General features: G+C 42.2%; 1 protein-coding gene across 1 annotated transcript in view; it reads left to right on the forward strand.

Annotated features, from left to right (window-relative positions):
• LOC139376418 (thyroid hormone receptor alpha-B-like) overlaps positions 1–25,991 on the forward strand; it is a 190,962-nt gene that overhangs the window by 135,375 nt on the left and 29,596 nt on the right. The window contains exon 3 of the mRNA XM_071118995.1: positions 9,896–10,146. Within this exon, the coding sequence (XP_070975096.1) occupies positions 10,091–10,146 (56 nt within the window). The 5' untranslated portion in view covers positions 9,896–10,090. The remainder of the gene's footprint in view (positions 1–9,895; positions 10,147–25,991) is intronic.

Genomic DNA, 25,991 nt, shown 5'->3' on the forward strand with positions numbered 1-25,991 from the left:
GCCCTATGCATTTAACTCAACTACCCTGACTACCATTGTCTATGTAAACCCCTTTGTTTATAATCGCCCCATACTGCCCCTGTGTATCTACACCCCTGTGTGTTGAACCCTACAACTCTGCTATCCGTCACCCACTCCTGCCTGCCATCGGAAGCCCTCCACTTGCACACACACACACACACACACACACACACACAACAAGCCCCACAACTGCCAGTCTCAGTATTTCATATCAGTCCCAGTGCCCCTCTCTGTATCTCCCTCAGACAGCTGCCCCTGTCTGTCTTTCAAGTAAGAGAAAGTTGGTCCTAGTTACTGATATAATGTCAGTTTAACCCCCCCTCCCTCTCCTTTAAACTAACTGTCCAATGAAATCACTTTTAAAAGTTAATTTTCTGTTAACTCATTCCAAAATAATATTGTTGACTCATCCTATGCTCATATTCTTGGCCAAAGCATAAATTGGAGGGAAAAAAAGAAAGAAAAAATCCCACTCCTTAGCGCGCACACACACACACCACACACACACACACACACACACACACACACACACACACAGTACCACGGAGTGTGCAAAGCTGTCATCAAGACAAAGGCTGGCTACTTTGAAGAATCTCAAATATAAAACCTATTTTGATTTGTTTAACACTTTTTTGGTTTCTACATGATTCCATTTTTCATTTTATTGTTTTGGTGTCTTCACTATTAATCTACAATGTAGAAAATAGTAAAAAATAAAGAAAAACTCTGGAATGAGTAGGTCCAAACTTTTGACTGGTACTGTACATTCATGCTACACACACATCACAACTACCAGACTCTTATTATAATTCCTAAATACTGCACAATTTAAACACTCCCCCCTTCCCCAAAATATTAGACTATAAATTGTGCATTTCTGTATTATACTTGTGCTAAAATGTTTATTCTATTCTACTGAGCCATTTACTTTATGTTCGTATTCTTATCTTTTCTTAGTTCTTATTATTGTGGCATTGTCGAGAAATACCCTGAAAGTAAGCATGCCATGTGTACATACGACTAATAAAGCTTGGAACTATAAACTCTAAATTGTGTCTCTAACAGAACATTTAAAAAATGCTTGATATTTCCTCATAGAGGATGATGTCATCCTCTTGAGCAAGATGAGCTGACCAATCATGGACTACTTGCATGAATATTTCTAATGACCGGTGCGTGGCCATACCAGAGGTGGCACCACAGATCCCAGAGTGTGGGGGGATTTTTTGCTCCGGGGCCAAGAGTTTTTCCTGATCTAGTAACCTGATAGGGTCTGACAGAGATTAATCAGTTGAAAAAAGTTTTATATGGGCTGTGATGGGACCATAGTTTTTCTAATCAGGTCACTTGGGTTTTTAGAAAACTCCTGGAAAAACTCCTGCCCTGGGGACAGGCCCGGGACCAGGATAAAGTGACTAAGGGGGCATTTTTATTTTTATAATTTCTACAGACAGATTAGTCTTCTCTTTTAAAGCAGTAGGCATTTGCTTTCCAAACAACGTTTTTTCCTGTGATTGTATTTCAAAATGTTGCGATAGACCGATACAACCATAGACATAGAATCCATACAATGGACGTGCCCGTTCAAGTCAGGACTGCCATCCATTTGCCAGTGTACCCACGGGTTTACCAGTCAAATTGACACGGTTACAGGTGGCAAGATGATCATTTTCATGGCCGCAACGCTACAACAACAGCCTTCTCAGAGCGTGGAGAGAGAGTGTGGTTTGGAGGATGGACAAGATGGACAAGACGTCCCTCTCCTACGAAGGATGAAAACATTATCATATCAAACTGCAGCAACCCTGTACTTGTTCATATGAATTATATTTTAAACTAGACTATCAAGAGGGGTTTTTCCTTTACGCAGGTAGAGAAACAACAGCATAGAACCCACAGGGCTGAGCTTTATTTATGTGGGTTTGCATCGTGAAGGCCTGTGCAACTGTAATTAAAAAGTTACCCACACAGTCTGTCTAATTATGTCATCACTATTGGGATTCATTCCAGTTCATCATTTTGGATTGAAAAAGGTCTAGGTAGCCTAGCAATCCCGAGTTTCGTTAAACTTTGATCACATCCACATTCTTCTCCTAACACAAATAAATGGGCTATAAATATGTAACGTTGCCATTTTGTTTACCCTGGCCAGAGGGGGACAAGGCGTATAGGCTATATGCAGCTGCGCTTATCAGTAGCCTCCCCAACAGTTGATCAGAGGGAAAAATATTATCTTTTTCATCCCATACAGCATGTCAGATCGCTCATGTTTAAGAATAGGCTGCTGCAACATTTCTGTATAGAGTTTTGACGTGTGTCATGTTTGCTAAATAAATACCAGAGGAGAGTGGAGAGCGCACTTTGCTAGAGTGCGCGACCTGGGGATTTCTGTGAATCTGATAAAAAAAATCTGGTCAAAACACACAGAACTGGGCCTCCCGATTATTCTAATTGTTTTTTTAGTCAATAGAAAAAACACACAGAACTTTCAGAAGGAAATCTGGAAACCGTGGACAGTTACTTTAATGTTTAAGGTTAGAATTTGGGACGTGTATAAGCTGATCCTGGATCTGTACACAAAAGCTAGTTTTAACTGGATCATATTCTCTATCTACCCCTAGAATACCCTCACGTCCTCTCTCTAACCCCCACAAGCCCCTCTGTTGTTAGGGATAAAAGGTCCCTTATTACTCTATGGGATTTGGGGCTCCGTTATGCCTCGGGGGCTTTGCTGCAATGTTGTTTCAAAATGTGAAACAATTCGCCTAGTATTACGGAGTGGTGAAATCGTTTATTTGTCTATTCATCATCGTTTTTCAAAAGGATCAAATAAAAGAGGAAAACAGATCAGCGGGAGAGGAGAGGAGAGGAGAGGAGAGGAGAGGAGAGGAGAGGAGAGGAGGGGAGGGGAGGGGAGGGGGAGCGATAGAGGGAGACTGATTGATTACAGAAAATATGAAATATGAGATAGATATGTCTGAACAAAGACCGAGAGAGAGAGCGATTGAACATGGTTCCAAGTGGCCCCTACCCTGCCCTGCATACTGTACCTAGGGCAGAGCTTCTGCAACACATCCCATATGCCCTCACAACACACACACACACAATTTACAACTGGTCCTAGGTCAAATATATTAATTATTAATAATTGTTAGGATCCCCAGTGGGAGTATGGATATCTGACACACACAAACACAAAGAGGTTTTCTCTCTCTGCCTTAAGGTGGTGATGACACTGAGACGCGTACATTATTACACACTAGTATCAGTATACCGCCTTTAGCAACGGTGGCTCAATGCATTGATTAACACTAGCTTCACCAACTGTAACAAGGCCACGTGAATCAGGGTGAATCAGATACGCACTTGGAAAGGAGGAGTCTTGGGAGACTTCCACTGATCGCACTGCAGCAGACCGAGCAACAGCAGTTCTCCGCGGTGCAAACAAAGCGACAGCCCTAGATCTCTCACATCAACTTTACAACTCAGCCATCCTTCATCTTAACTTCTCTCCCCCCCCCAAACAAAGCGACAGCCCTAGATCTCTCACATCAACTTTACAACTCAGCCATCCTTCATCTTAACTTCTCCCCCCCCCCCCAAACAAAGCGACAGCCCTAGATCTCTCACATCAACTTTACAACTCAGCCATCCTTCATCTTAACTTCTCCCCCCCCCCCAAACAAAGCGACAGCCCTAGATCTCTCACATCAACTTTACAACTCAGCCATCCTTCATCTTACCTTCTCCCCCCCCCAAACAAAGCGACAGCCCTAGATCTCTCACATCAACTTTACAACAGACATCCTTCATCTTAACTTCTCTCCCCCCCCACCCCAAATAAAGAACAGAGAGACATCAATCATATTGGTGGGAAGTAAAATAAAAAAAGGGATGTTTCATTGATATGCAGGCAGCTCCACACGCCAACATCATTCCGTTCACTGGTTATCATCTTTTTTTAATGCGTTTTAAAGTTGCCATTTCATAGTGTGCCAATTAAAGGAGTGCAGCTCTGGGACCGAGGCTAGATTCTCGAGCCCCAATTAAAAGTTGGAGGGTTGATTTCAGTGGAGAGGGAAACAAGGTAAACCAGACCAGACCATGTGAGAGAGTGACTGGAGAAATCGCTTGGCTCACATTGCGTAGATGCAGATGTCGGATCTTAATGTGACCCGTTTCGTCGCAGGAGGAAAATCATCCTGCAACAGGAGGATTTAAATGAATATTGAATATTTAGAATCGTCTCCAGGGGGCAGCTGGAAGCGGTGTTTGTTGGCTATACAATACAGTACCGTTCCTAGGAGGATATGGTTTGGGGAAGGCTCTGCAAACCGACCTCATACCATCCAGTAGCAAGTATTCTCACGGCTTGCTAGAGCATTGTGAACTGCCGTAGCGCAGTGGTCTGAGCAGCAGTGTGGGGCAATCGTTTTGACACTGTATGACTGGAAACTAAAGTGTTCAACCAATCCAAAGGCAGCTGCCTGCTTCCTACCTGCCTTCAAAGGCACGTGCCTTAGTAAATAGCACTTCTCCAGTAGGTTACTGCAGCATCACGTGACAACGCATTCAATTCTACCGAGCGCAAGACGTTCGTAGCCACATTGTAGCCACTGTAGCAGTGTGCACATTGTAGCCACCCCTCAAAAAGAGAACACTCACTTGAATTCCCCCCCTCCCTTACTAGCTCTGACCTTTCTGATAGCTAATTTATTGAGGAAAAATGTACTTACTATGACTGTGATGTGGTTGTCCCACCTATGTACAATATATATACAAAAGTACAGTATGTGGACACCTCTTCAAATAGTGGATTGGGCTATTTCAGCCACACCCGGTGCGGACATGTGTATAAAATGGAGCACACAGCCATGCAATCTCCATTGACAAACATTGGCAGTGGTATGGCCTTCCTGAAGAACTCAATGACTTTCAACGTGGCACCGTCATAGAATGCCACCTTTCCGCCGAGTGCTGAAGCGTGTAGCACGTGGAAATGGTCTGTCCTCGGTTGCAACGCTCACTACCGAGTTCCAAAATGCCTCTGAAAGCAACATCAGCACAACAACTGTTTGTCGGGAGCTTCATAAAATGGGGTTCCATGGCCGAGCAGCCGCACACAAGCCTAACCTCTCTATTATGACACCCACAAGCGACTTGGGACTGTTCTGAAGTCGGTACAGCCAATCTGACAACTTCTGTCTGTAGCGTCCGAACAGTTTGGGCTACACACTAATATGACCCCTCTGGAAAGGTGAGACTCTAACGAACATGTTGGTTGTTTTGCTCTAGGATGCACCACAGGACCAGTTGAAAAAAAAATGAATGGAAGTATATATGGAGACTGTTTAGTGCCAAAAGAAGGGGTTAAAAAAAATCCTGATATTTCTTATCTCTCATACTTAGGACAGACACTTTCTGAACAAACTTCCTTTAGATTTTTTGGGGAGGATTATCTGTTTTTGGTACCCTTCCCGAGATCTGTGTATCGACACAATCCTGTCTTGGGGCTCTACGAACAATTTATTCGACCTCGTGGCATGTTTTTTTTCTCTGACATGCACCTTCAACTGTGGGACCTTACATAGACAGGTGTGTGCCTTTCCAAGTCATGTCCAATCAATTGAATTTACAACAGATGGACTCCAAACAAGTTGTAGAAACATCTCAAGGATGATCAGTGGAAACAGGATTCACCTGGGCTCAATATCGATTCTCATTGAAAAGGGTCTGAATTCTTATGTAAATAAGGTATTTCTGTATCTTATTTTTAATCATATGCAAAAATGTCTAAAAACATATTTTTGCTTTGTCATTATGGGGTATTGTGTGTAGATCAATGAGGAAAAAAACTATTGAATCAATTTTAGAATAAGGCTGTAACGTAACAAAATGTGAAAGAAGTGAAGGGGTCTGAATAGTTTCCGAATGCACCTTATATAGCTGACGCTTGGACAAATTGGGATATGGGGAAGGGGAATGGACAGAGTACAGTGTACAGAAAGTATTCATACCCCTGGACTTATTCCAGATTTTGTTGTGTTACAGCCTGAATTCAAAATGGATTTTAAAGAAAAATGTCTCACCCATCTACCCTATAATGACATAGTGAATACATGTTTTGGGAATTTTTCTAAATGTATTGACACTGTGAGATTAATTCACACAAGGCCAAATCTGCACTGTAGTTGCTTACCAAGAAGACAGTGAATGTTCCCGAAGGGCCAAGTTAAGCAGATTTAAGTCAAAACTGTTAAAGATCTATGGCAAGACCTGAAAATGGTTGTCTAGCAATGATACACAACCAACTTGACAGAGCTTGAAGAATTTTGAAAATAATAATGGGCAAATGTTGCACAATCCAGGTGTGGAAAGCTGTTAGAGACAGAAAGCTGTTAGAGACTTACCTAGAAAGACTCACAGCTGTAATCGCTGCCAAAGGTGATTCTAGCATGAATTGAGGGGTTGAATACTTATCTAATCAAGATATATCAGCGTTTTATTTTTCATTCTTTAAAAAAAAATGTTCTTCCACTTTGACATTACAGAGTATTTTGTGTAGATCGTTGACCAAACAAAAAGACAATTAAATCCCTTTTAATCCCATTTTGTAACACAACACACAATAACACAACAACAAGTCAGGGGGTGTGTGCATAAGCCACCTGAAACCCTTAAATCTGTTATTCAGCATGTTCACTCCCTTTTCCTGTTATTGGTCTGTAAGCCCTGATAACTAAGTTCATTTTCTCTCCTCTCGTCAACCAACAGTAACCTCATTCAAGCTCCCTCCTTACCTCTCATCAACTCTATCTTACTATCTCTTTCTTGCTCCCCTTCTCCTTGTCTCCCTCTTCTCTGTCTTTTACTGAATTTTCGGAGGAAAGTGTAGAATTACTGTATGCTGTACTCTCTCTTTCTCTCTCCCCCAACCACCTTATCTCTCTCTCTCTCTCTCTCTCTCTCTCTCTCTCTCTCTCTCTCTCTCTCTCTCTCTCTAGAACAGATATTAACACAAGCTTTAGTGGGGCTGAGCTGCTTGAAAGCCTGTTGCTTTATGGGGTTGACCTTGGCTATAGGGAGAACTCTGCATCCGCATGGGTGCTTGGAGAGGGTGCAGGCAAGGTTACAGCACTGATGAAACTAGAGATGAGCTAGTGATAGAAAACAAATTGACACCCTACATAGAGGGAAAATAACACATGATAAATAGACAAAATACCATTTCTATAGCCAAACTTATCTGTTGGAGCGTATTTGCTGATTCCGTCACTTCTTATACTTCAAAACCTGGCCACATTATTTGTCTCCCTTTGACTGTAACACAATGAGTCCCTGTATCCTCTTCTCTGTTTTATTGCTGAGGACAAATTGTTCCAACAGCCACAGGCAGCAGCAGCACGAGAGATAGTTCTGTCAATGGATCGGATGAGAGAGAGGGAGGTTTGTTTATGTGTGGCTGAAGGCCACTCTATTAATTTTCATGTGATAGGCCTTCTGGTGATTCTGTGTCATTACTGTCCGAGTTTTTATTTCAAAAAATAAACATTTTTACACCACAGTTTGTCCTCACATTTGTGGTGTAGGGTCGCGGAAGGCTCTTTGACAATGCATCGCTTATGTGCTGTTCTGGATTCTCTGTGTGTGTGTGTGTCTCGTGTTACCAGTTCCGAACAAACACATGCTATGTGAGGTGAGGTTATAGGCCAGCTGAGCACGTGTTAATACAAAATATACCAGTTCACCATAATATTACCCCACCACTGCACAAGATTATGGTATACTGTAGTGCCTTGAAACACCCTTGAACTCCCTGTAGAATATTAAATATCCAACATGAGGTCATTGTGCCATTATGTCCACGGGGGCATATGGTTAAGCGTTATCTATCAGGGTCATGACACCACTGTAGGAGACCACCTTGTTTTCTCCCATGATGCCGTAGTTAAACACTTGTGTTCATAGTAAATAGCAGAGGTGGGACCAAGTCATTGTTTTACAAGTCACAAGTAAGTCTCAAGTCTTAGCACTCAAGTCCCAAGTCAAGTCCCAAGTCAAGACCGTCAAGTCTCAAGTCCTAAACTTTGAGTTTCGAGTCCTAAACAAGTCATAATGTGCTCTTCACCAAATGGAATACCATTTCATATTTTTAACAAGAGTAATAGTTAGTATATAACATTTTAAGGAAATCATGAATGCTTTTAAAAAATATCGAAATATTTATTACTTTCCAAATAAACGTTATATTTCCATGGAAATACATGGGTAGCCATGAGAAAGACACCCCCCCCAATAGTGATCGACTATCGAGGATCGCTATGGGGTGCAATTGGGCGATGTAGGCTTATACACAATCGCACAACCTTAACACACACACACTCTCTGTGTGGTTACAGTAGGCTAAGGTTTTAGGAACAACAGTAACATCAGGCAGGATTTAGGCTACCAACTGCCTAGCCAGTTGTAGCTCAATCTTGGGTGCAATGATCATATTCCCGCACTGACTGACTATGTGGAGGCTCATTAATTTAATGTTACGTTAGCCTACATGCTACACTAGCAAAGTTATACATTTTATAGCTGTTGGCTATATTAACCACGACTTACCGTTCTTTGTGCAGATTCAAATGTCGAACAAAGTTGGAAATTGTTGCGCCTCCGTCTGTAGTTTTCTTCCCGCATGTTTTGCAAGTTGCAATCCGTTTTTTATTAATACAGCGTCATCTTTATATCCAAAAATAATAATTTGGAGTATCATCTTTCCAAGGGCTCCATCTGAATTCACTCGCCGACGTTCCTCTGCACTGCCAGGCACAACTTTTTCTCAGCTGGCACAATTTGATTGGCTGCTGTCCGATTCAAAATGTAATCCGTTAAATGAAGAGTTGATGCGCTGCACACTTTTGTTAATAGCATAATTTTTTATATTTGGGCTTGGTGAGGGTATCAAGTGAGGGTATCAAGTGAGGTCGAGTCAAAAGGCTCAAGTCCAAGTCAAGTCACGAGTCATTGGTGTTAAAGTCAAAGTCGAGTTGCAAGTCATCATATTTGTGACTCGAGTCTGACTCGAGTCCAAGTCATGTGACTCGAGTCCACACCTCTGGTAAATAGTCATGCTAACATGACTGTAAAATAAATGTAATGATTTTTGTGTACATTTACCATAAGAGAATATCCATACACCAACTAATTCATTTTCAAGTGAAATATTTAAAAAATATATATATATGAAAAATATTCAGCCACTCTTGGAGGAAAACAGAATACAGTGAAGACGTAGTAGGTTTCTTTTTCTTATCAAAAGCCAACACTTTCCACCTTTAAAATCAATCAATGTGCTATGAAATAGAACACTGCAAACTTGGAGATTTTCATGAAGCAATGTAGTAAATTGTATTCCTGTGGTCCATTAAAATCACAGCTTTTCAACTCACACTATTTTTTTTTTTTATTTTTATTTTACCTTTATTTTACTAGGCAAGTCAGTTAAGAACAAATTCTTATTTTCAATGACGGCCTAGGAACAGTGGGTTAACTGCCTGTTCAGGGGCAGAACGACAGATTTGTACCTTGTCAGCTCGGGGGTTTGAACTTGCAACCTTCCGGTTACTAGTCCAACGCTCTAACCACTAGGCTACCCTGCCGCCCCTGTGTTACCACTATTATACCACAGATTTACTAACAACAATCTGATGCTCGCAATCCCTCCATCCCTCTGTTTGTGATTAGAAAGGCATTGAATGAGAGATTAGGGAGGAAGAATAGAACCGAGGGAGGAGTGGTCAGAATGGTTGAATAAGGGAGGAACCCACCAAGTCTCCACATCGGTCAACTGTGCCTAACTAAATGTATCCTACCCTCTCATTGACAGATCTTGTCCAGTCCAGTCCATTCGTCAGTCCCAGGGCCAGCACAGGGGGGTCGCTCCGGAGGCCAGAGCCCATCCGGACCGGGACCCTGTGATGTCGCACTGACTGACCCCCCTATCTGCGAATGACCAGCAAGCATCTGAGGGTGGGGCCCGCCTCAGTCTCGCATGATTGGCTGCTGGATGGAATTAAGGTGAATGGAACACATGCCCAAGGAGCAGGACCCTAACCTATCAGAGGGAGAAGAGAAACTGTGAGTCCCGCCCCCTACTTCCTAGTCTCAACCCTACAGGCTATGACCCTGCCGCTAACATCACGCGTGAATAGGTATCACATGGTCTTATCATTTTAGAGGTCGTCTGAGGAAAGTGTAGAATTACTGTGTGTTTTACCTTTTTGTTTTGAAAGTTTGCTCTCCGGTTTCTCTCTCTCGCTGTGCTTCTCGACTATGCTAGTATTTATTTTCTCTCATCCATCTCTTCCCTCTCTCCGGGCTCCCTCTATTTCTTCTCTCCGTTTCCATCTCTCTCTGCCTTTCTCTCTCTTTCCACTTTCTTTACTGTATGCAAGTTGAAACAGCTCCAAAAAGTGATCTTGTTTTCTAAGAAACCTGTAAACTAGGCCTCCAGGCTTCCCAACCCTGAACCCTTGTGAGTGTGTAACTGCAACTTTCAAACTGTACCGCTCAAAGACAGTCCGCCCGACACGAACAAATCAAATCAAATCAAATTTTATTTGTCACATACACATGGTTAGCAGATGTTAATGCGAGTGTAGCGAAATGCTTGTGCTTCTAGTTCCGACAATGCAGTAATAACAAGTAATCTAACTAACAATTCCAAAACTACTGTCTTGTACACAGTGTAAGGGGATAAAGAATATGTACATAAGGATATATGAATGAGTGATGGTACAGAGCAGCATAGGCAAGATACAGTAGATGGTATCGAGTACAGTATGTACAAATGAGATGAGTATGTAAACAAAGTGGCATAGTTTAAAGTGGCTAGTGATACATGTATTACATAAGGATACAGTTGATGATATAGAGTACAGTATATACGTATGCATATGAGATGAATAATGTAGGGTAAGTAACATTATATAAGGTAGCATTGTTTAAAGTGGCTAGTGATATATTTACATCATTTCCCATCAATTCCCATTATTAAAGTGGCTGGAGTTGAGTCAGTGTCAGTGTGTTGGCAGCAGCCACTCAGTGTTAGTGGTGGCTGTTTAACAGTCTGATGGCCTTGAGATAGAAGCTGTTTTTCAGTCTCTCGGTCCCAGCTTTGATGCACCTGTACTGACCTCGCCTTCTGGATGATAGCGGGGTGAACAGGCAGTGGCTCGGGTGGTTGATGTTCTTGATGATCTTTATGGCCTTCCTGTGACATTGGGTGGTGTAGATGTCCTGGAGGGCAGGTAGTTTGCCCCCGGTGATGCGTTGTGCAGACCTCACTACCCTCTGGAGAGCCTTACGGTTGAGGGCGGTGCAGTTGCCATACCAGGCGGTGATACAGCCCGCCAGGATGCTCTCGATTGTGCATCTGTAGAAGTTTGTGAGTGCTTTTGGTGACAAGCCGAATTTCTTCAGCCTCCTGAGGTTGAAGAGGCGCTGCTGCGCCTTCTTCACGATGCTGTCTGTGTGAGTGGACCAATTCAGTTTGTCTGTGATGTGTATGCCGAGGAACTTAAAACTTGCTACCCTCTCCACTACTGTTCCATCGATGTGGATAGGGGGGTGTTCCCTCTGCTGTTTCCTGAAGTCCACAATCATCTCCTTAGTTTTGTTGACGTTGAGTGTGAGGTTATTTTCCTGACACCACACTCCGAGGGCCCTCACCTCCTCCCTGTAGGCCGTCTCGTCGTTGTTGGTAATCAAGCCTACCACTGTTGTGTCGTCCGCAAACTTGATGATTGAGTTGGAGGCGTGCGTGGCCACGCAGTCGTGGGTGAACAGGGAGTACAGGAGAGGGCTCAGAACGCACCCTTGTGGGGCCCCAGTGTTGAGGATCAGCGGGGAGGAGATGTTGTTGCCTACCCTCACCACCTGGGGGCGGCCCGTCAGGAAGTCCAGTACCCAGTTGCACAGGGCGGGGTCGAGACCCAGGGTCTCGAGCTTGATGACGAGCTTGGAGGGTACTATGGTGTTGAATGCCGAGCTGTAGTCGATGAACAGCATTCTCACATAGGTATTCCTCTTGTCCAGATGGGTTAGGGCAGTGTGCAGTGTGGTTGAGATTGCATCGTCTGTGGACCTATTTGGGCGGTAAGCAAATTGGAGTGGGTCTAGGGTGTCAGGTAGGGTGGAGGTGATATGGTCCTTGACTAGTCTCTCAAAGCACTTCATGATGACGGATGTGAGTGCTACGGGGCGGTAGTCGTTTAAATCAAATCAAATTTTATTTGTCACATACACATGGTTAGCAGATGTTAATGCGAGTGTAGCGAAATGCTTGTGCTTCTAGTTCCGACAATGCAGTAATAACCAACAAGTAATCTAACTAACAATTCCAAAACTACTGTCTTGTACACAGTGTGAGGGGATAAAGAATATGTACATAAGGATATATGAATGAGTGATGGTACAGAGCAGCATAGGCAGATACAGTAGATGGTATCGAGTACAGTATATACATATGAGATGAGTATGTAAACAAAGTGGCATAGTTAAAGTGGCTAGTGATACATGTATTACATAAGGATACAGTCAATGATATAGAGTACAGTATATACGTATGCATATGAGATGAATAATGTAGGGTAAGTAACATTATATAAGGTAGCATTGTTTAAAGTGGCTAGTGATATATTTACATCATTTCCCATCAATTCCCATTATTAAAGTGGCTGGAGTTGAGTCAGTGTCAGTGTGTTGGCAGCAGCCACTCAATGTTAGTGGTGGCTGTTTAACAGTCTGATAGCCTTGAGATAGAAGCTGTTTTTCAGTCTCTCGGTCCCAGCTTTGATGCACCTGTACTGACCTCGCCTTCTGGATGATAGCGGGGTGAACAGGCAGTGGCTCGGGTGGTTGATGTCCTTGATGATCTTTATGGCCTTCCTGTGACATCGGGTGGTGTAGGTGTCCTGGAGGGCAGGTAGTTTGCCCCCGGTGATGCGTTGTGCAGACCTCACTACCCTCTGGAGAGCCTTACGGTTGAGGGCGGAGCAGTTGCTGTACCAGGCGGTGATACAGCCCGCCAGGATGCTCTCGATTGTGCATCTGTAGAAGTTTGTGAGTGCTTTTGGTGACAAGCCGAATTTCTTCAGCCTCCTGAGGTTGAAGAGGCGCTGCTGCGCCTTCTTCACAATGCTGTCTGTGTGAGTGGACCAATTCAGTTTGTCTGTGATGTGTATGCCGAGGAACTTAAAGCTCAGTTACCTTAGCTTTCTTGGGAACAGGAACAATGGTGGCCCTCTTGAAGCATGTGGGAACAGCAGACTGGTATAGGGATTGATTGAATATGTCCGTAAACACACCGGCCAGCTGGTCTGCGCATGCTCTGAGGGCGCGGCTGGGGATGCCGTCTGGGCCTGCAGCCTTGCGAGGGTTAACACGTTTAAATGTCTTACTCACCTCGGCTGCAGTGAAGGAGAGACCGCATGTTTTCGTTGCAGGCCGTGTCAGTGGCACTGTATTGACCTCAAAGCGGGCAAAAAAGTTATTTAGTCTGCCTGGGAGCAAGACATCCTGGTCCGTGACTGGGCTGGATTTCTTCCTGTAGTCCGTGATTGACTGTAGACCCTGCCACATGCCTCTTGTGTCTGAGCCGTTGAATTGAGATTCTACCTTGTCTCTGTACTGGCGCTTAGCTTGTTTGATAGCCTTGCGGAGGGAATAGCTGCACTGTTTGTATTCGGTCATGTTACCAGACACCTTGCCCTGATTAAAAGCAGTGGTTCGCGCTTTCAGTTTCACACGAATGCTGCCATCAATCCACGGTTTCTGGTTAGGGAATGTTTTAATCGTTGCTATGGGAACGACATCTTCAACGCACGTTCTAATGAACTTGCACACCGAATCAGTGTATTCGTCAATGTTGTTATCTGACGCAATACGAAACATCTCCCAGTCCACGTGATGGAAGCAGTCTTGGAGTGTGGAGTCAGCTTGGTCGGACCAGCGTTGGACAGACCTCAGCGTGGGAGCCTCTTGTTTTAGTTTCTGTCTGTAGGCAGGGATCAACAAAATGGAGTCGTGGTCAGCTTTTCCGAAAGGGGGGCGGGGCAGGGCCTTATATGCGTCGCGGAAGTTAGAGTAACAATGATCCAAGGTTTTTCCACCCCTGGTTGCGCAATCGATATGCTGATAAAATTTAGGGAGTCTTGTTTTCAGATTAGCCTTGTTAAAATCCCCAGCTACAATGAATGCAGCCTCCGGATAAATCGTTTCCAGTTTGCAGAGAGTTAAATAAAGTTCGTTCAGAGCCATCGATGTGTCTGCTTGGGGGGGGATATATACGGCTGTGATTATAATCGAAGAGAATTCTCTTGGTAGATAATGCGGTCTACATTTGATTGTGAGGAATTCTAAATCAGGTGAACAGAAGGATTTGAGTTCCTGTATGTTTCTTTCATCACACCATGTCACGTTGGCCATGAGGCATACGCCCCCGCCCCTCTTCTTACCAGAAAGATGTTTGTTTCTGTCAGCGCGATGCATGGAGAAACCCGTTGGCTGCACCGCTTCGGATAGAGTCTCTCCAGTGAGCCATGTTTCAGTGAAGCAAAGGACATAGGCTGTTTCCCTGTTCATCATTAATTAAAACACAACATCAGTGAAATGGAAGCTCCTCTGTCTCAACCAGTCAGGCTGTGGCAGAGTGGAATGGGGATTTTTATCAAAGAGAAACCTGCTCTTGCTCAAAGGGCACAACTATCAGTCAATCTGATATGCCTCGGGGCGATTGGAGGCACAGCTCCACCTGGCTAGGTTAGAATGATATCACATTCTGGTAACGTAGCCTATAGTTTCATATGGTTGATAGTGATGATGTTTGTGTTCTGTTACTGTTGTGTTTATGTACACACAATACCCTATAATGACAAAGCAAAAACACGTTTTTGCAAGTTTTTGCAAATGTATTACAAATAAAAAACTGAAATATTACATTTACATAAGTATTCAGATCGCTTTACTCAGTACTTTGTTGAATCACCTTTGGCAGCGATAACAGCCTCAAGTCTTCTTGGGTATGACGCTACAAGCTTGCCATACCTGTATTTGTGGAGTTTCTCCCATTCTTCTCTGCAGATCCTCTCAAGCTCTGTCAGGTTGGATGGGGAGTGTCGCTGCACAGATATTTTCAGGTCTCACCAGAGATGTTCGATCGGGTTCAAGTCCGGGCTCTGGCTGGGCCACTCAAGGACATTCCGAGACTTGTCCAGTAGCCACTCCTGCGTTGTCTTAGCTGTGTGCTTAGGGTCGTTGTCCTGTTGGAAGGTGAACCTTTGCCCCAGTCTGAGGTACTGAGCACTCCCTTTAAGAATAATGGAGGCCACCGTGTTCTTGGGGACCTTCAATGCTGGTACCCTTCCCCAACTATGTGCCTTCACACAATCCTGTCTCAGAGCTCTACGGACAATTCCTTCAACCTCGTGGCTTGGTTTTTGCTCTGACATGCACTGTCAACTATGGGACCTTATATATAGACATGTGTGTGCCTTTCTAAATCATGTTCAATCAATTGAATTTACCACAGGTGGACTCTGATCAAGTTGTAGAAACTACTCAAGCATGATCAATAGAAACAGGATGGTCTTAATTTAAGGTTAGGTTTAAGGTTAGGGGTAGGCATTAAGGTTAGCAGTGTGGTTAAGGTTAGCTTTAAAATAGGATTTTATGACTGTAGCTGTGCCAGCTAGTGACCAGTCTGCAGAGCTGCCTCCAGAATAATTAACACAGCGACAGATTAGCGTTTGATGAAAAATGCTAATCTGCCCACTTCTCCATCAAAGATAATAAAACAAAAACACTATAATAAATACCACAGTAATATCCGCAGAAACACTACAGTAAATGCTACAGTATACTACAGTCCTAAAAAACACTACAGTAAATACTACAGTATACTACAATCAGCAAAAACTCACGTTAACTGTAGTGTATATACTATGGTAATTTTCTTTTACCACAGTATTTATACTATAACTTTAAATACTACATTATTCACTGTAGTGTTTTTGCAGACTTTAGTCAGTGACTAGTACAGTAAAGTCAGCAAAAACACTACAGTGAATACCATAGTATTTATACCATAGTATGCTATAATATTTTTGTTCATGTGGGTGTGCTTGCACGTGTACCTGGGTGTGTGTGCATGTATGCGTGTGTATGTTGTTCCTTTGTGCTTGTGTCTGGTGTGTGTCATGGTTGTGACATATGGCCTCATCGAGAGGGTCTTTGGCTCCCTGGAATGCTGTGTCAAATTCCCCGGTGCTGATCCCTGTGGCAAATTACCAGGGCGCAAATGAAAGGAAAGCCAGACTAGATTACTCAACCGCGATGGACACCTGTCGGTAGATTAGCAACTGGGCTGGTGTGTGTGTATGTGTGTGTGTGTGCACATGTGTTTGGGATTCTGTGGGTTTGTATGTGTCTGTTTGTATAGTGGACGTTCAGGGCTAAATTAAGCCTGCTGTTGCTGTGTTAATTAAAGACGAGGAATTAAAGAGCTTGCTAATCACATTGAAGTTGATTGAACGGTTTGCTACTGTAGTGGATTTAATTTTACTTCTCTAGGGTAGGTGGCAGCATTCGGAATTTTGGATGAAAAGCATTCCCAAATTAAACAGTGTGCTACTCGGGCCCAGAAGATATGATATGCATATAACTGGTATATTTGGATAGAAAACACTCTAAAGTTTCCAAAACTGTTAAAATAGTGTCTGTGAGTATAACAGAACTGATTTAGCAGGCGAAAACCTGAGAAAAATCCATTCAGGAAGTCGTTTTTTCTTTGGTTTTGTAGTTTTCTATTCAATGCCATTACAGTATCCATTGATTTGGGACTCTATTTGCAGTTCCTATGCCTTCCACTAGATGTCAACAGTCTTTAGAAATCGTTTCAGGCTTGTATTCTTATAAATGAGGGAGTAAGACATGTCTGAACAAGTGGACCCTACCATGTCGCAGAGCTTTTTCATGTGCATGTGCATTTCTTGTTTACCTTTTATGTTGACGACGTTATTGTCCGGTTGAAATATTATAGATCATTTAGGCTAAAAAACTACCTGAGGATTGAATATAAACACAGTTTGACATGTTTCTATGAACTTTACGGATACAATTTGGATTTTTTTGTCTGATTGTTTTGACTGCGTTTGAGCCTGTGGATTACTGAAGAAAACACGCAAACAAAACAGAGGTTTTTGGATATAAAGAGACTTCATCGAACAAAAGAAACATTTATTGAGTAAATGAATGTCTTCTGATTGGCACCATATGAATATCATCAAAGGTAAGGGATTCATTTTATCTCTATTTCTGAGTTTTGTAACGCTTCTACTTGGCTGGTTACTGTTTGTAATAATTTCTCAACTGGGCTATGTTCTGGGCTAGGTATGTTCTGGGCTAGGTATGCTTTCGCCGAAAAACATTTTATAAATATGACACTGTGGTTGGTTTAACAAGAAGTTAATCTTTAATCCTATGTAAAATATGTTTTGTTTTCTGAATTTTTATAATGAGCATTTCTGTAATTGAATTCGGTGCTCTGCAATCTCACTGGATGTTGGCCAGATGGGACGCTAGCATCCCACGTACCCTAGAGAGGTTAAGCTCTCCTTCACTGTGTTGCCCTTCTATACCTTTGAAGTGATATTGGGGTTAAAGGGATAGTTCAATAAAATGACAGATTTAGACATTTGTTTTCCTAGTCAAGTGTGATCAAACGCACACAAACACACAAAAACACCCTTTAGTGGGGTGCAGGGACAAGAAATAGAGCCCGCACACTCACAACGTGTAGAATAGTAAATAATGGCTACTTCTCAGAGAGTTTTGAATTGTCAAGAGGCATTAAAACAAGGGTGTCCACTGTCACCATATCTATTTGTTATGGCCATCTAAATGCTAGCTATTAAAATCAGATCCAATAACAACATTAGAGGATTAGAAATCCAAGGCTGAAAAACAAAAGGTGTCCATGTATGCCGATGACTCACGTTTTGTATTAAGTCCACAAGCTAGATCCCTGCAATGTCTCATTGAAGTTCTAGATAACTTTTCTGTACTTTCTGGACTAAAACCTAATTATGATAAGTGTACAATATTACATATTGGATCTTTAAAAAATACAACTTTTACATTACCCTGCAGTTTACCTATAACATGAGCTGATGGTGAAGTAGATATACTTGGTATTCATATCACAAAATATATAAATAAGCTCTCCACAATGAATTTCAATAGAAAACTTGTGAAATAGACAAGATCCTGCAACCATGGAGAGGTAAATACCTGTCTATTTATGGAAAAATTGCCCTGATTTAGTCCTTAGTCATATCTCAGTTTACTCACTTACGGCGCTGCCTACTCCTGATGATTCGTTTTTCAAATCATATGAGCAAATAATATTTCACTTTATCTGGGACGCTAAACCAGACAAAATAAAACATGCCTATCTATATAATGAATATCAATTGGGTGGGTTGAGATTATTACATATAAAAGCACTAAACCTCTCTCTGAAAGCTTCACTTATTCAAAAGTTTTACTTCAACCCTAAATGGTTCTCAAGTAGATAACTAAGAAAAGCTCATCCATTTAAAAATGCCCTTTTTTTGCCTTTGTGCACATTGCAATGTCTCATTTTCGATTAATTGAGTATAGCTCTTTTTCAAACAAGCATTGCACAGCTGGCTACAATTTCAATTTCATCCCAATGAAAGATAGAACAAATATTACAACAAATATTATGGCTGAACTCATATGTGCTGGTTGATAAAATACTCAACGTCAGGGGGCGTGGTTAACAGTGTGCACCTCATCTCTCCTTTCACATCCAAACTGGATCGATATTTGGTTTCAATGCAGACGAGAGCACTGATGAATCAAGCATCACACAGATATGAGCTGGTGAAGGGTACCATGAGTGTTAATGCTCTGAGGGAGAAGGCAGGTTATTCTCTTTGAGTCAGAAAGCAAAACTCCTCCTAGTGACCCGTGAATGCATTGTCTGCAGCATTCGGTCACATGACAGCTCGAAAAGCCTCACTTCACTGTTGCACTAGAATTATTCCAATTCAAGCGAAACGGTCAAGTGCGGCCTTTTCCCACAGCCTTTTCCCACCAAGGGCACTCTCTGGTTGAATTTCATCTTTTAGATTTCAATAATTTTCATTTAGATTTTTAAGGTTAACCACATTACAATGACTTTTAGATACGAAGACAATAAATATATATGTATATAGAGTTGAAGTCGTAAGTTTACATACACCTTAACCAAATACAGTTTTTCACAATTCCTGACATTTAATTCCCTGTCTTAGGTCAGTTAGGATCACCACTTTTTTTAAGAATGTGAAATGTCCGAATAATAGTAGAGAGAATTATTTCTTTCAGTTTTTATTTCTTTCATCACATTCCCAGTGGGTCAGAAGTTTACATACACTCTAGTATTTGGTAGCATTGCCTTTAAATTGTTTAACTTGTGTCAAACGTTTCAGGTAGCCTTCCACAAGCTTCCTGTAACGGCTCTCGTTGGTGGTAGGAAGAGTAGACCAAAGCGCAGTGTGGAAAGTGTTCATAATTATTTTATTCAAAAAACACTCAAACAAAATAACAAAAACGAAAACGAAAGCGCATAGTTCTGTCAGCCTGCTAAGACACTAAACAGAAAACAAGATCCACAACTTAATGGTGGGAAAAAGGGCTGCCTAAGTATGATCGCCAATCAGAGACAACGATAGACAGCTGCCTCTGATTGGGAACCACGCTAGGCCAAAAACAAAGAAACAGAAAACATAGAATTTGCCACCCAAGTCACACCCTGACCTAACCAAACATAGAGCATAATAAGGATCTCTAAGGTCAGGGCGTGACACTTCCCAGAACAATTCGAGTACATGTTGGCCCATTCCTCCTGCCAGAGCTGGTGTAACTGAGTCAGGTTTGTAGGCCTCCTTGCTTGCACACGCTTTTTCAGTTCTGCCCACAACATTTTCTATAGGATTGAGGTCAGGGCTTTGTGATGGCCACTCCAATTCCTTGACTTTGTTGTCCTTAAGCTATTTTGCTACAGCTTTGGAAATATGCTTGGGGTCATTATTCATTTGGAAGACCCATTTCTGACCAAGCTTTAACTTCCTGAGACATCTTGAGATGTTGCATCAATATATCCACATAATATTCCTCCTCATGATGCCATCTATTTTGTGAAGTGCACCAGTCCCTCCTGCAGCAAAGCACCCCCACAACATGATGCAGCCACCCCCGTGCTTCACAGTTGGAATGGTGTTCTTCGGTTTGCAAGCATCCCCCTTTTTCCTCCAAACATAACTATGGTAATTATGGCCAAACAGTTCTATTTTTGTTTCATCAGACCAGAGGACATTTCTCCAAAAAGTATGATCTTTGTCCCCATGTGCAGTTGCAAATCGTAGTCTGGCTTTTTTTATGGCGGTTTTGGAGCAGTGGCTTCTTCCTTGTTGAGCGGCCTTTCAGGTTATGTCGATTTAGGACTCGTTTTACTGTGGATATAGATACTTTTGTACCTGTTTCCTACAGCATCTTCACAATGTCCTTTGCTGTTGTTCTGGTATTGATTTGCACTTTTCGCACCAAAGTATGTTCATCTCTAGGAGACAGAACACGTCTCCTTCCTGAGTGGTATGACGGTTGCGTGATCCCATGGTGTTTATGCTTGCTTGCTATTGTTTGTACAGATGAAGGTGGTACCTTCAGGCGTTTGGAAATTGCTCCCAAGGATAAACCAGACTGATTTCTTTTGATTTTCCCATGATGTCAAGCAAAGAGGCACTGAGTTTGAAGGTAGGCCTTGAAATACATCCACAGGTACACTGCCAATTGACTCAAATTATGTCAATTAGCCTATCAGAAGCTTTTAAAGCCATGACATAATTTTCTGGAATTTTCCAAGCTGTTTAAAGGCACAGTCAACTTAGTGTATGTAAACTTTGACCCACTGGAATTGTGATGCAGTGAACTCTAAGTGAAATAATCTGTCTGTAAACAATTGTTGGAAAAATTACTTGTGTCATGCACAAAGTAGATGTCCTAACCGACTTGCCAAAACTATAGCTTGTTAAGAAATGTGTGGAATGGTTGAAAAATGAGTCTCCAACCTAAGTGTATGTAAACTTCCGACTTCAACTTTACCTGTATTTATGGGAAAGATGTTTGAAAAGGGTATTTTGGTCTTAAATTATATTGTAAATTGTAATGGTAGAGTTATGTCTTTCATGAAGTTATTAGAATTGTACAGGAAGGTCTGCTCAATCCGGAGGAATAAAAATTGCATAAATAGGAAAGTATACCAGTTTAATTTGAAGACCAAGATGTTGACAACTGTGCCATACAGATTGCAAAATAGTTGGGAAGAGATTTTTGATGTACCAATTTCATGGTACAGGGTACAGGATCTTTGACCTGTACCCTGTATGAGATATATGAGAAATATAAAATAACACAATATTCAAGACTTCGTGCTGTTCAGCTAAAAATTATTATATAGAATTCTTGCCACCAACAAACTGTTGAATATTTGGGGCATAAAATCATCTAAACTCTGCAGATTTTGTTGTGAGGATACAGAATCAATAGACCATTTATTTTGGTATTGCCCTCGAGTAGCCTGTTTCTGGACTCAGGTTCAGGAATGGCTGAAAATGCATAACGTTGATCTGAAATTGACCCTAGAAATAGTACTGTTAGGAGATCTGGAGAGACCAGGTCAGTCAATTACTAATATACTAATACTCTTAGTGAAAGTATTTATCTTCAACTCGCAATCTGTGGATTCTATTCAATAGATTGAGATTGTACGTTAAGCATCACAGCATAGTTGAAAGATACATGAATTTCCGAAGAGGGTGGCCAGTAGAGATAAGTGGGATTGGTTGAGGGAAGCTGAGGGTTGGGATGTGGAATTGGAGACAAGTGGGAGTGGAGTTGCTGGGCGGGAGATGGAATGATGGTCAAAGATAAAAGTCAAAAGTAAAGTCAAAATAAAACATAATAAAAATTAAGTTTGAATGACACCGAGGGGCAGTGTTTTTACAGCTAATGCCGGTTTGGCTGAGGCTGATGCCTTGCAGGTGTTTGTACACATGCATATGCACACACTCTCATTCAAATACACGCATACACACACATATGTAATAGTGCCAGACATGCACTCAGATATATACAATTGGCATTGCTGTTATGATTTCAGTTGTCCTTGATGTCCTTTGTTTTTTGTTATTGCATTTAAGTTTGCTGTTTTATTTTGTCTTTTTCTTTTTTCTCTTTAGTTCATTTTCTTCGTTGTTGGTGCATTGGGGGGTTCTTGGGGGTGGGGAATGGAATTAATTGTATTTTTTTTTAAATAAAAAATAAATCTTCTTGGGAGGTTACTGTGGGAGGGGTCTCGGAAGTTTGAGGGACAGCTATTAGGGAACTGTCGGGTGGATCTTGGAGGGTTTGGGTCCCTGTTTTTTTTGGCCTGGTGGAAGATCTGCCGACGTGCCCTTGAGCAGGGCATTGACCCTGGATGCTTCTGTGTGTCGCTCTGAATGGGAGTCTGTTGGATGACTGGTGTGGTGCAGTTGTTGAGCGGCTTCACTGCAAGTATATTGTATGTTTTGGAAATGCAATCAAATATTTTTACGAAATTCCAATGATTATTTTTTTTTTTTAACTACGTTTGGATCCTGCAAGGATCTTCGTCAGGTCAGGATCTAAATTATTGTTTGTTTATTAATAAAAAGGTACGTGGTAGAGCTTATGAGTATGCAACATTTGTTTCCTTACCTTGAAAGCAGTCTATGAACAAGGAGTGACTGCAATCTACACTTTGGTTTTTGTTAAACTAGCCTCTGTGGACCGCAGTCACTCCTGCTTTTCAAGTTAGGCAACACAAATTTAAATCTAGCATTTTGCAGATCTATCCCTTTAACTGCACTGCTAAGGTGAGAGTAGCTCTTGTACTATTGCCCTTAATAATAACAATGGCATATAGTAATATTAGGTGTTGTGGTTTTGTGGGTGCTGATGGTAGCAAATGGCTTAGCATTAGCTTTTTTTGTTTCCTTATTGGTTTTGGTTTTCAACCTTGCCAAAAAAGGCAATGTCCTATCTAATGTTATGCAATTATAAGCTCCTTAACGCTGTTGTCAATGATGTTGCAAATGAAGTCAATGTACTGTTTTAGTTGCTGATAAGATGGCGGAAATTGACGAGGTGTAGAGAGCACATTGACATACGGAGAGGGGCTGGGTTATCATTCTACAGCTGGAATCAAATGCACACACACGCACACACACGCGCACACACACGCACACACACACACACGCACACACACACACGCACACACACACACACACACACGCACGCACGCACACACGCACGCACACATCCACTCCATTCAGACAAGACAACAGCATTTGTATTTCGACATATTTTTGCAGTCTGAAAACGACCGACTTCAGTTGAGAGATCCATTCAAACAAGCCTTTTTATGAATAGATAACAGCCATCTAGCACATTGCATTTGACCTTCTTGAACTTCTCCAGCCTCTGTGGCCCTGTTTAATTCAATTGCCATACCAAACAATGCAATTGAAGTCACTGGAGACATAAACAAGATTTTGGCCCAATTGGCTTTTCCTTGCCCTGCTGACGTCAGGATTTCCCACCATGGCTTCGCTATACGAGCTTTGTCCTCTCAATATTGCTTTTATGACTTCCTTGTGTCATATGGAAATGAATAGCAGTAGATGTGATGCTCAGGTTGATAACGAACAATATGAAAAGCAACAATGCCTGTAGTACCCTATTGTTATCTTGTTACGCATTCATTGGACATGTAAGACAAACAATGTTACGATTTCCTTTTGGCATGGGCCTCAATCATAACCAGAATCATAATTGCTTGCTGTTTCCCTCTCTCTTTGTTTCTTTTTCTCTCTCTCAAGTCAGTAATGACAAGGATTAACCTCTTCAAACCAATCCACACATATCACCACAAGAGGCCAGTCCTAGACAGACAGACAGACAGACAGACAGACAGACAGACAGACAGACAGATGTGCATGTGTGTATGACCTGCTCTCAATACTTATTTTCACCATAATTTGCAAATAAATTCATTAGAAATCCTACAATGTGATTTTCTGGAGAAAAAAAATCTCATTTTGTCTGTCATAGTTGAAGTGTACCTATGATGAAAATTACAGGCCTCTCTCATCTTTTAAAGTGGGAGAACTTGCACATTTGGTGGCTGACTAAATATTTTTTTAGTCTGTATATTAAAGTCAGCCTTCCGTGAAAGTACCACAACTTGTTTCCTTTAGTATTAGTATTTCAGTGCCCGAAAACTTGAGTCACACGAAATCACATCTGTGCCAGTTTAAAGGCGTCAGTCAATCTACTTGTAAGTTTGATTATATTTCTTTGTTGTTTCTTCACTCGAGTATTGCCCATCTCTGTTCTTGCCTCAAAATTGGTTTGAAGCGCAAAACTGGGTTGTTGGCAATTAGCTACGTTTCGAAATAGCCCTCATTTCAAGATATTGAGCTTTTGGCTCCGTCGCTGAGGTACAAGAATAGACCCATCGAGCCTGCCTTTGAGGTCAGAGCTGACAGCTACCTGTTTGTTGCCATATCAGCCTACCTTCAATCATCCACAAACCTGCTGTCAACCCCTCAGGTGGAGAGGCTGGCCCACAGCCAATCATGAGCATGGGTGGGTCTAACAGGAGAGTGAGAGCCACAGACACGAGAGAGAGTGAGAAAATGACAGTGAAAAGCACAGCGTTGAGATTGTAGGAGGGATTCAGAGAAACAGATCAGCCAGAGAGAGTCTGCAGGGATTCATACAGAGAGAGAGAGACTGAGAGAGTGAAAAAGAGAGGCAGAGTGGGTGTGTGTGCTAGCGAGCCAAGGTCTTTTCAGAGCTAAACATAGCAAGGTTGGCAGCAGTGTCAGTGTACAGTAGATGTGACTCGTATTTGCCAGCGCTGTTTGAGGCCAGCAACTCTTCTCGCCATGCATATTCTACACTCGCACTGCGTCATAAGGTCAGAAATTGTCTTCTTTTTTGGACTGTCAACTTTTGTTTAGCAGATGAATTGTCTCGTGTTGGTGTTGTTGGGGGTCTGCTGTGTTGTTGTAGTTTTGGGCACAGGAATGATGGTACATAGGAAATAGGTCATGTTGCTTGCTTTACTTCTTGAGTAAAGAAAGCAAGACTTTAAGGGTTCTTTAAAGGTTCCGACAAGGCATTTGGCCCCCTAATGGTACAAATGTGTAGCCTCACCATTTAAATGTGAAATCATTTGTTTGTTTTGTAAAATATCCGTGCACAGTATTTTTTCCCCCTTCTTTTTCACTCTCTCTCGCCTCAGCAGAAGACTTGAGCTGTGAAGCTCTGAAGGGCATTTTTTTGATAGAGCACAACAGAAAGCGTTAAGAGGGGACTGGACGCTATAGGCTAGCTACTTCTGAGGGGTCCGCTAAAGTGATAAGCTCCTCAGTCTCTGTCTGCTTGACTGTGATGATGGAGGTTGTGTATTTCTGAATGGATTACCTGAGGTGTGATGTTGTTAATGGAGGCTTGGAAGGTGGCAGTGGCATCCCTAGAGTAAGTTTATTGACTTTTTAGCCTTTATTTAACTAGGCAAGTCAGTTAAGAACAACTTCTTATTTTCAATGATGGTCTAGGTCTAGGGACAGTGTGTTAGCTGCCTTGTTCAGGGGCAGAACGACAGATTTTTACCTTGTCAGCTCAGGGATTTGATCTTGCAACCTTTTGGTTATTAGTCCAATGCTCTAACCACTAGGCTACCTGCCACCCCGTTGGGTGCCCCGTCCCCTTCCCTAGGGAGTGGGATGAGTTTTATTTGTGGGGTTGGTGGGCGATGGGGGTCGTGA

Source organism: Oncorhynchus clarkii, chromosome 20 (genome assembly GCF_045791955.1).
Source record: "Oncorhynchus clarkii lewisi isolate Uvic-CL-2024 chromosome 20, UVic_Ocla_1.0, whole genome shotgun sequence".
Taxonomy (NCBI): domain Eukaryota; kingdom Metazoa; phylum Chordata; class Actinopteri; order Salmoniformes; family Salmonidae; genus Oncorhynchus; species Oncorhynchus clarkii.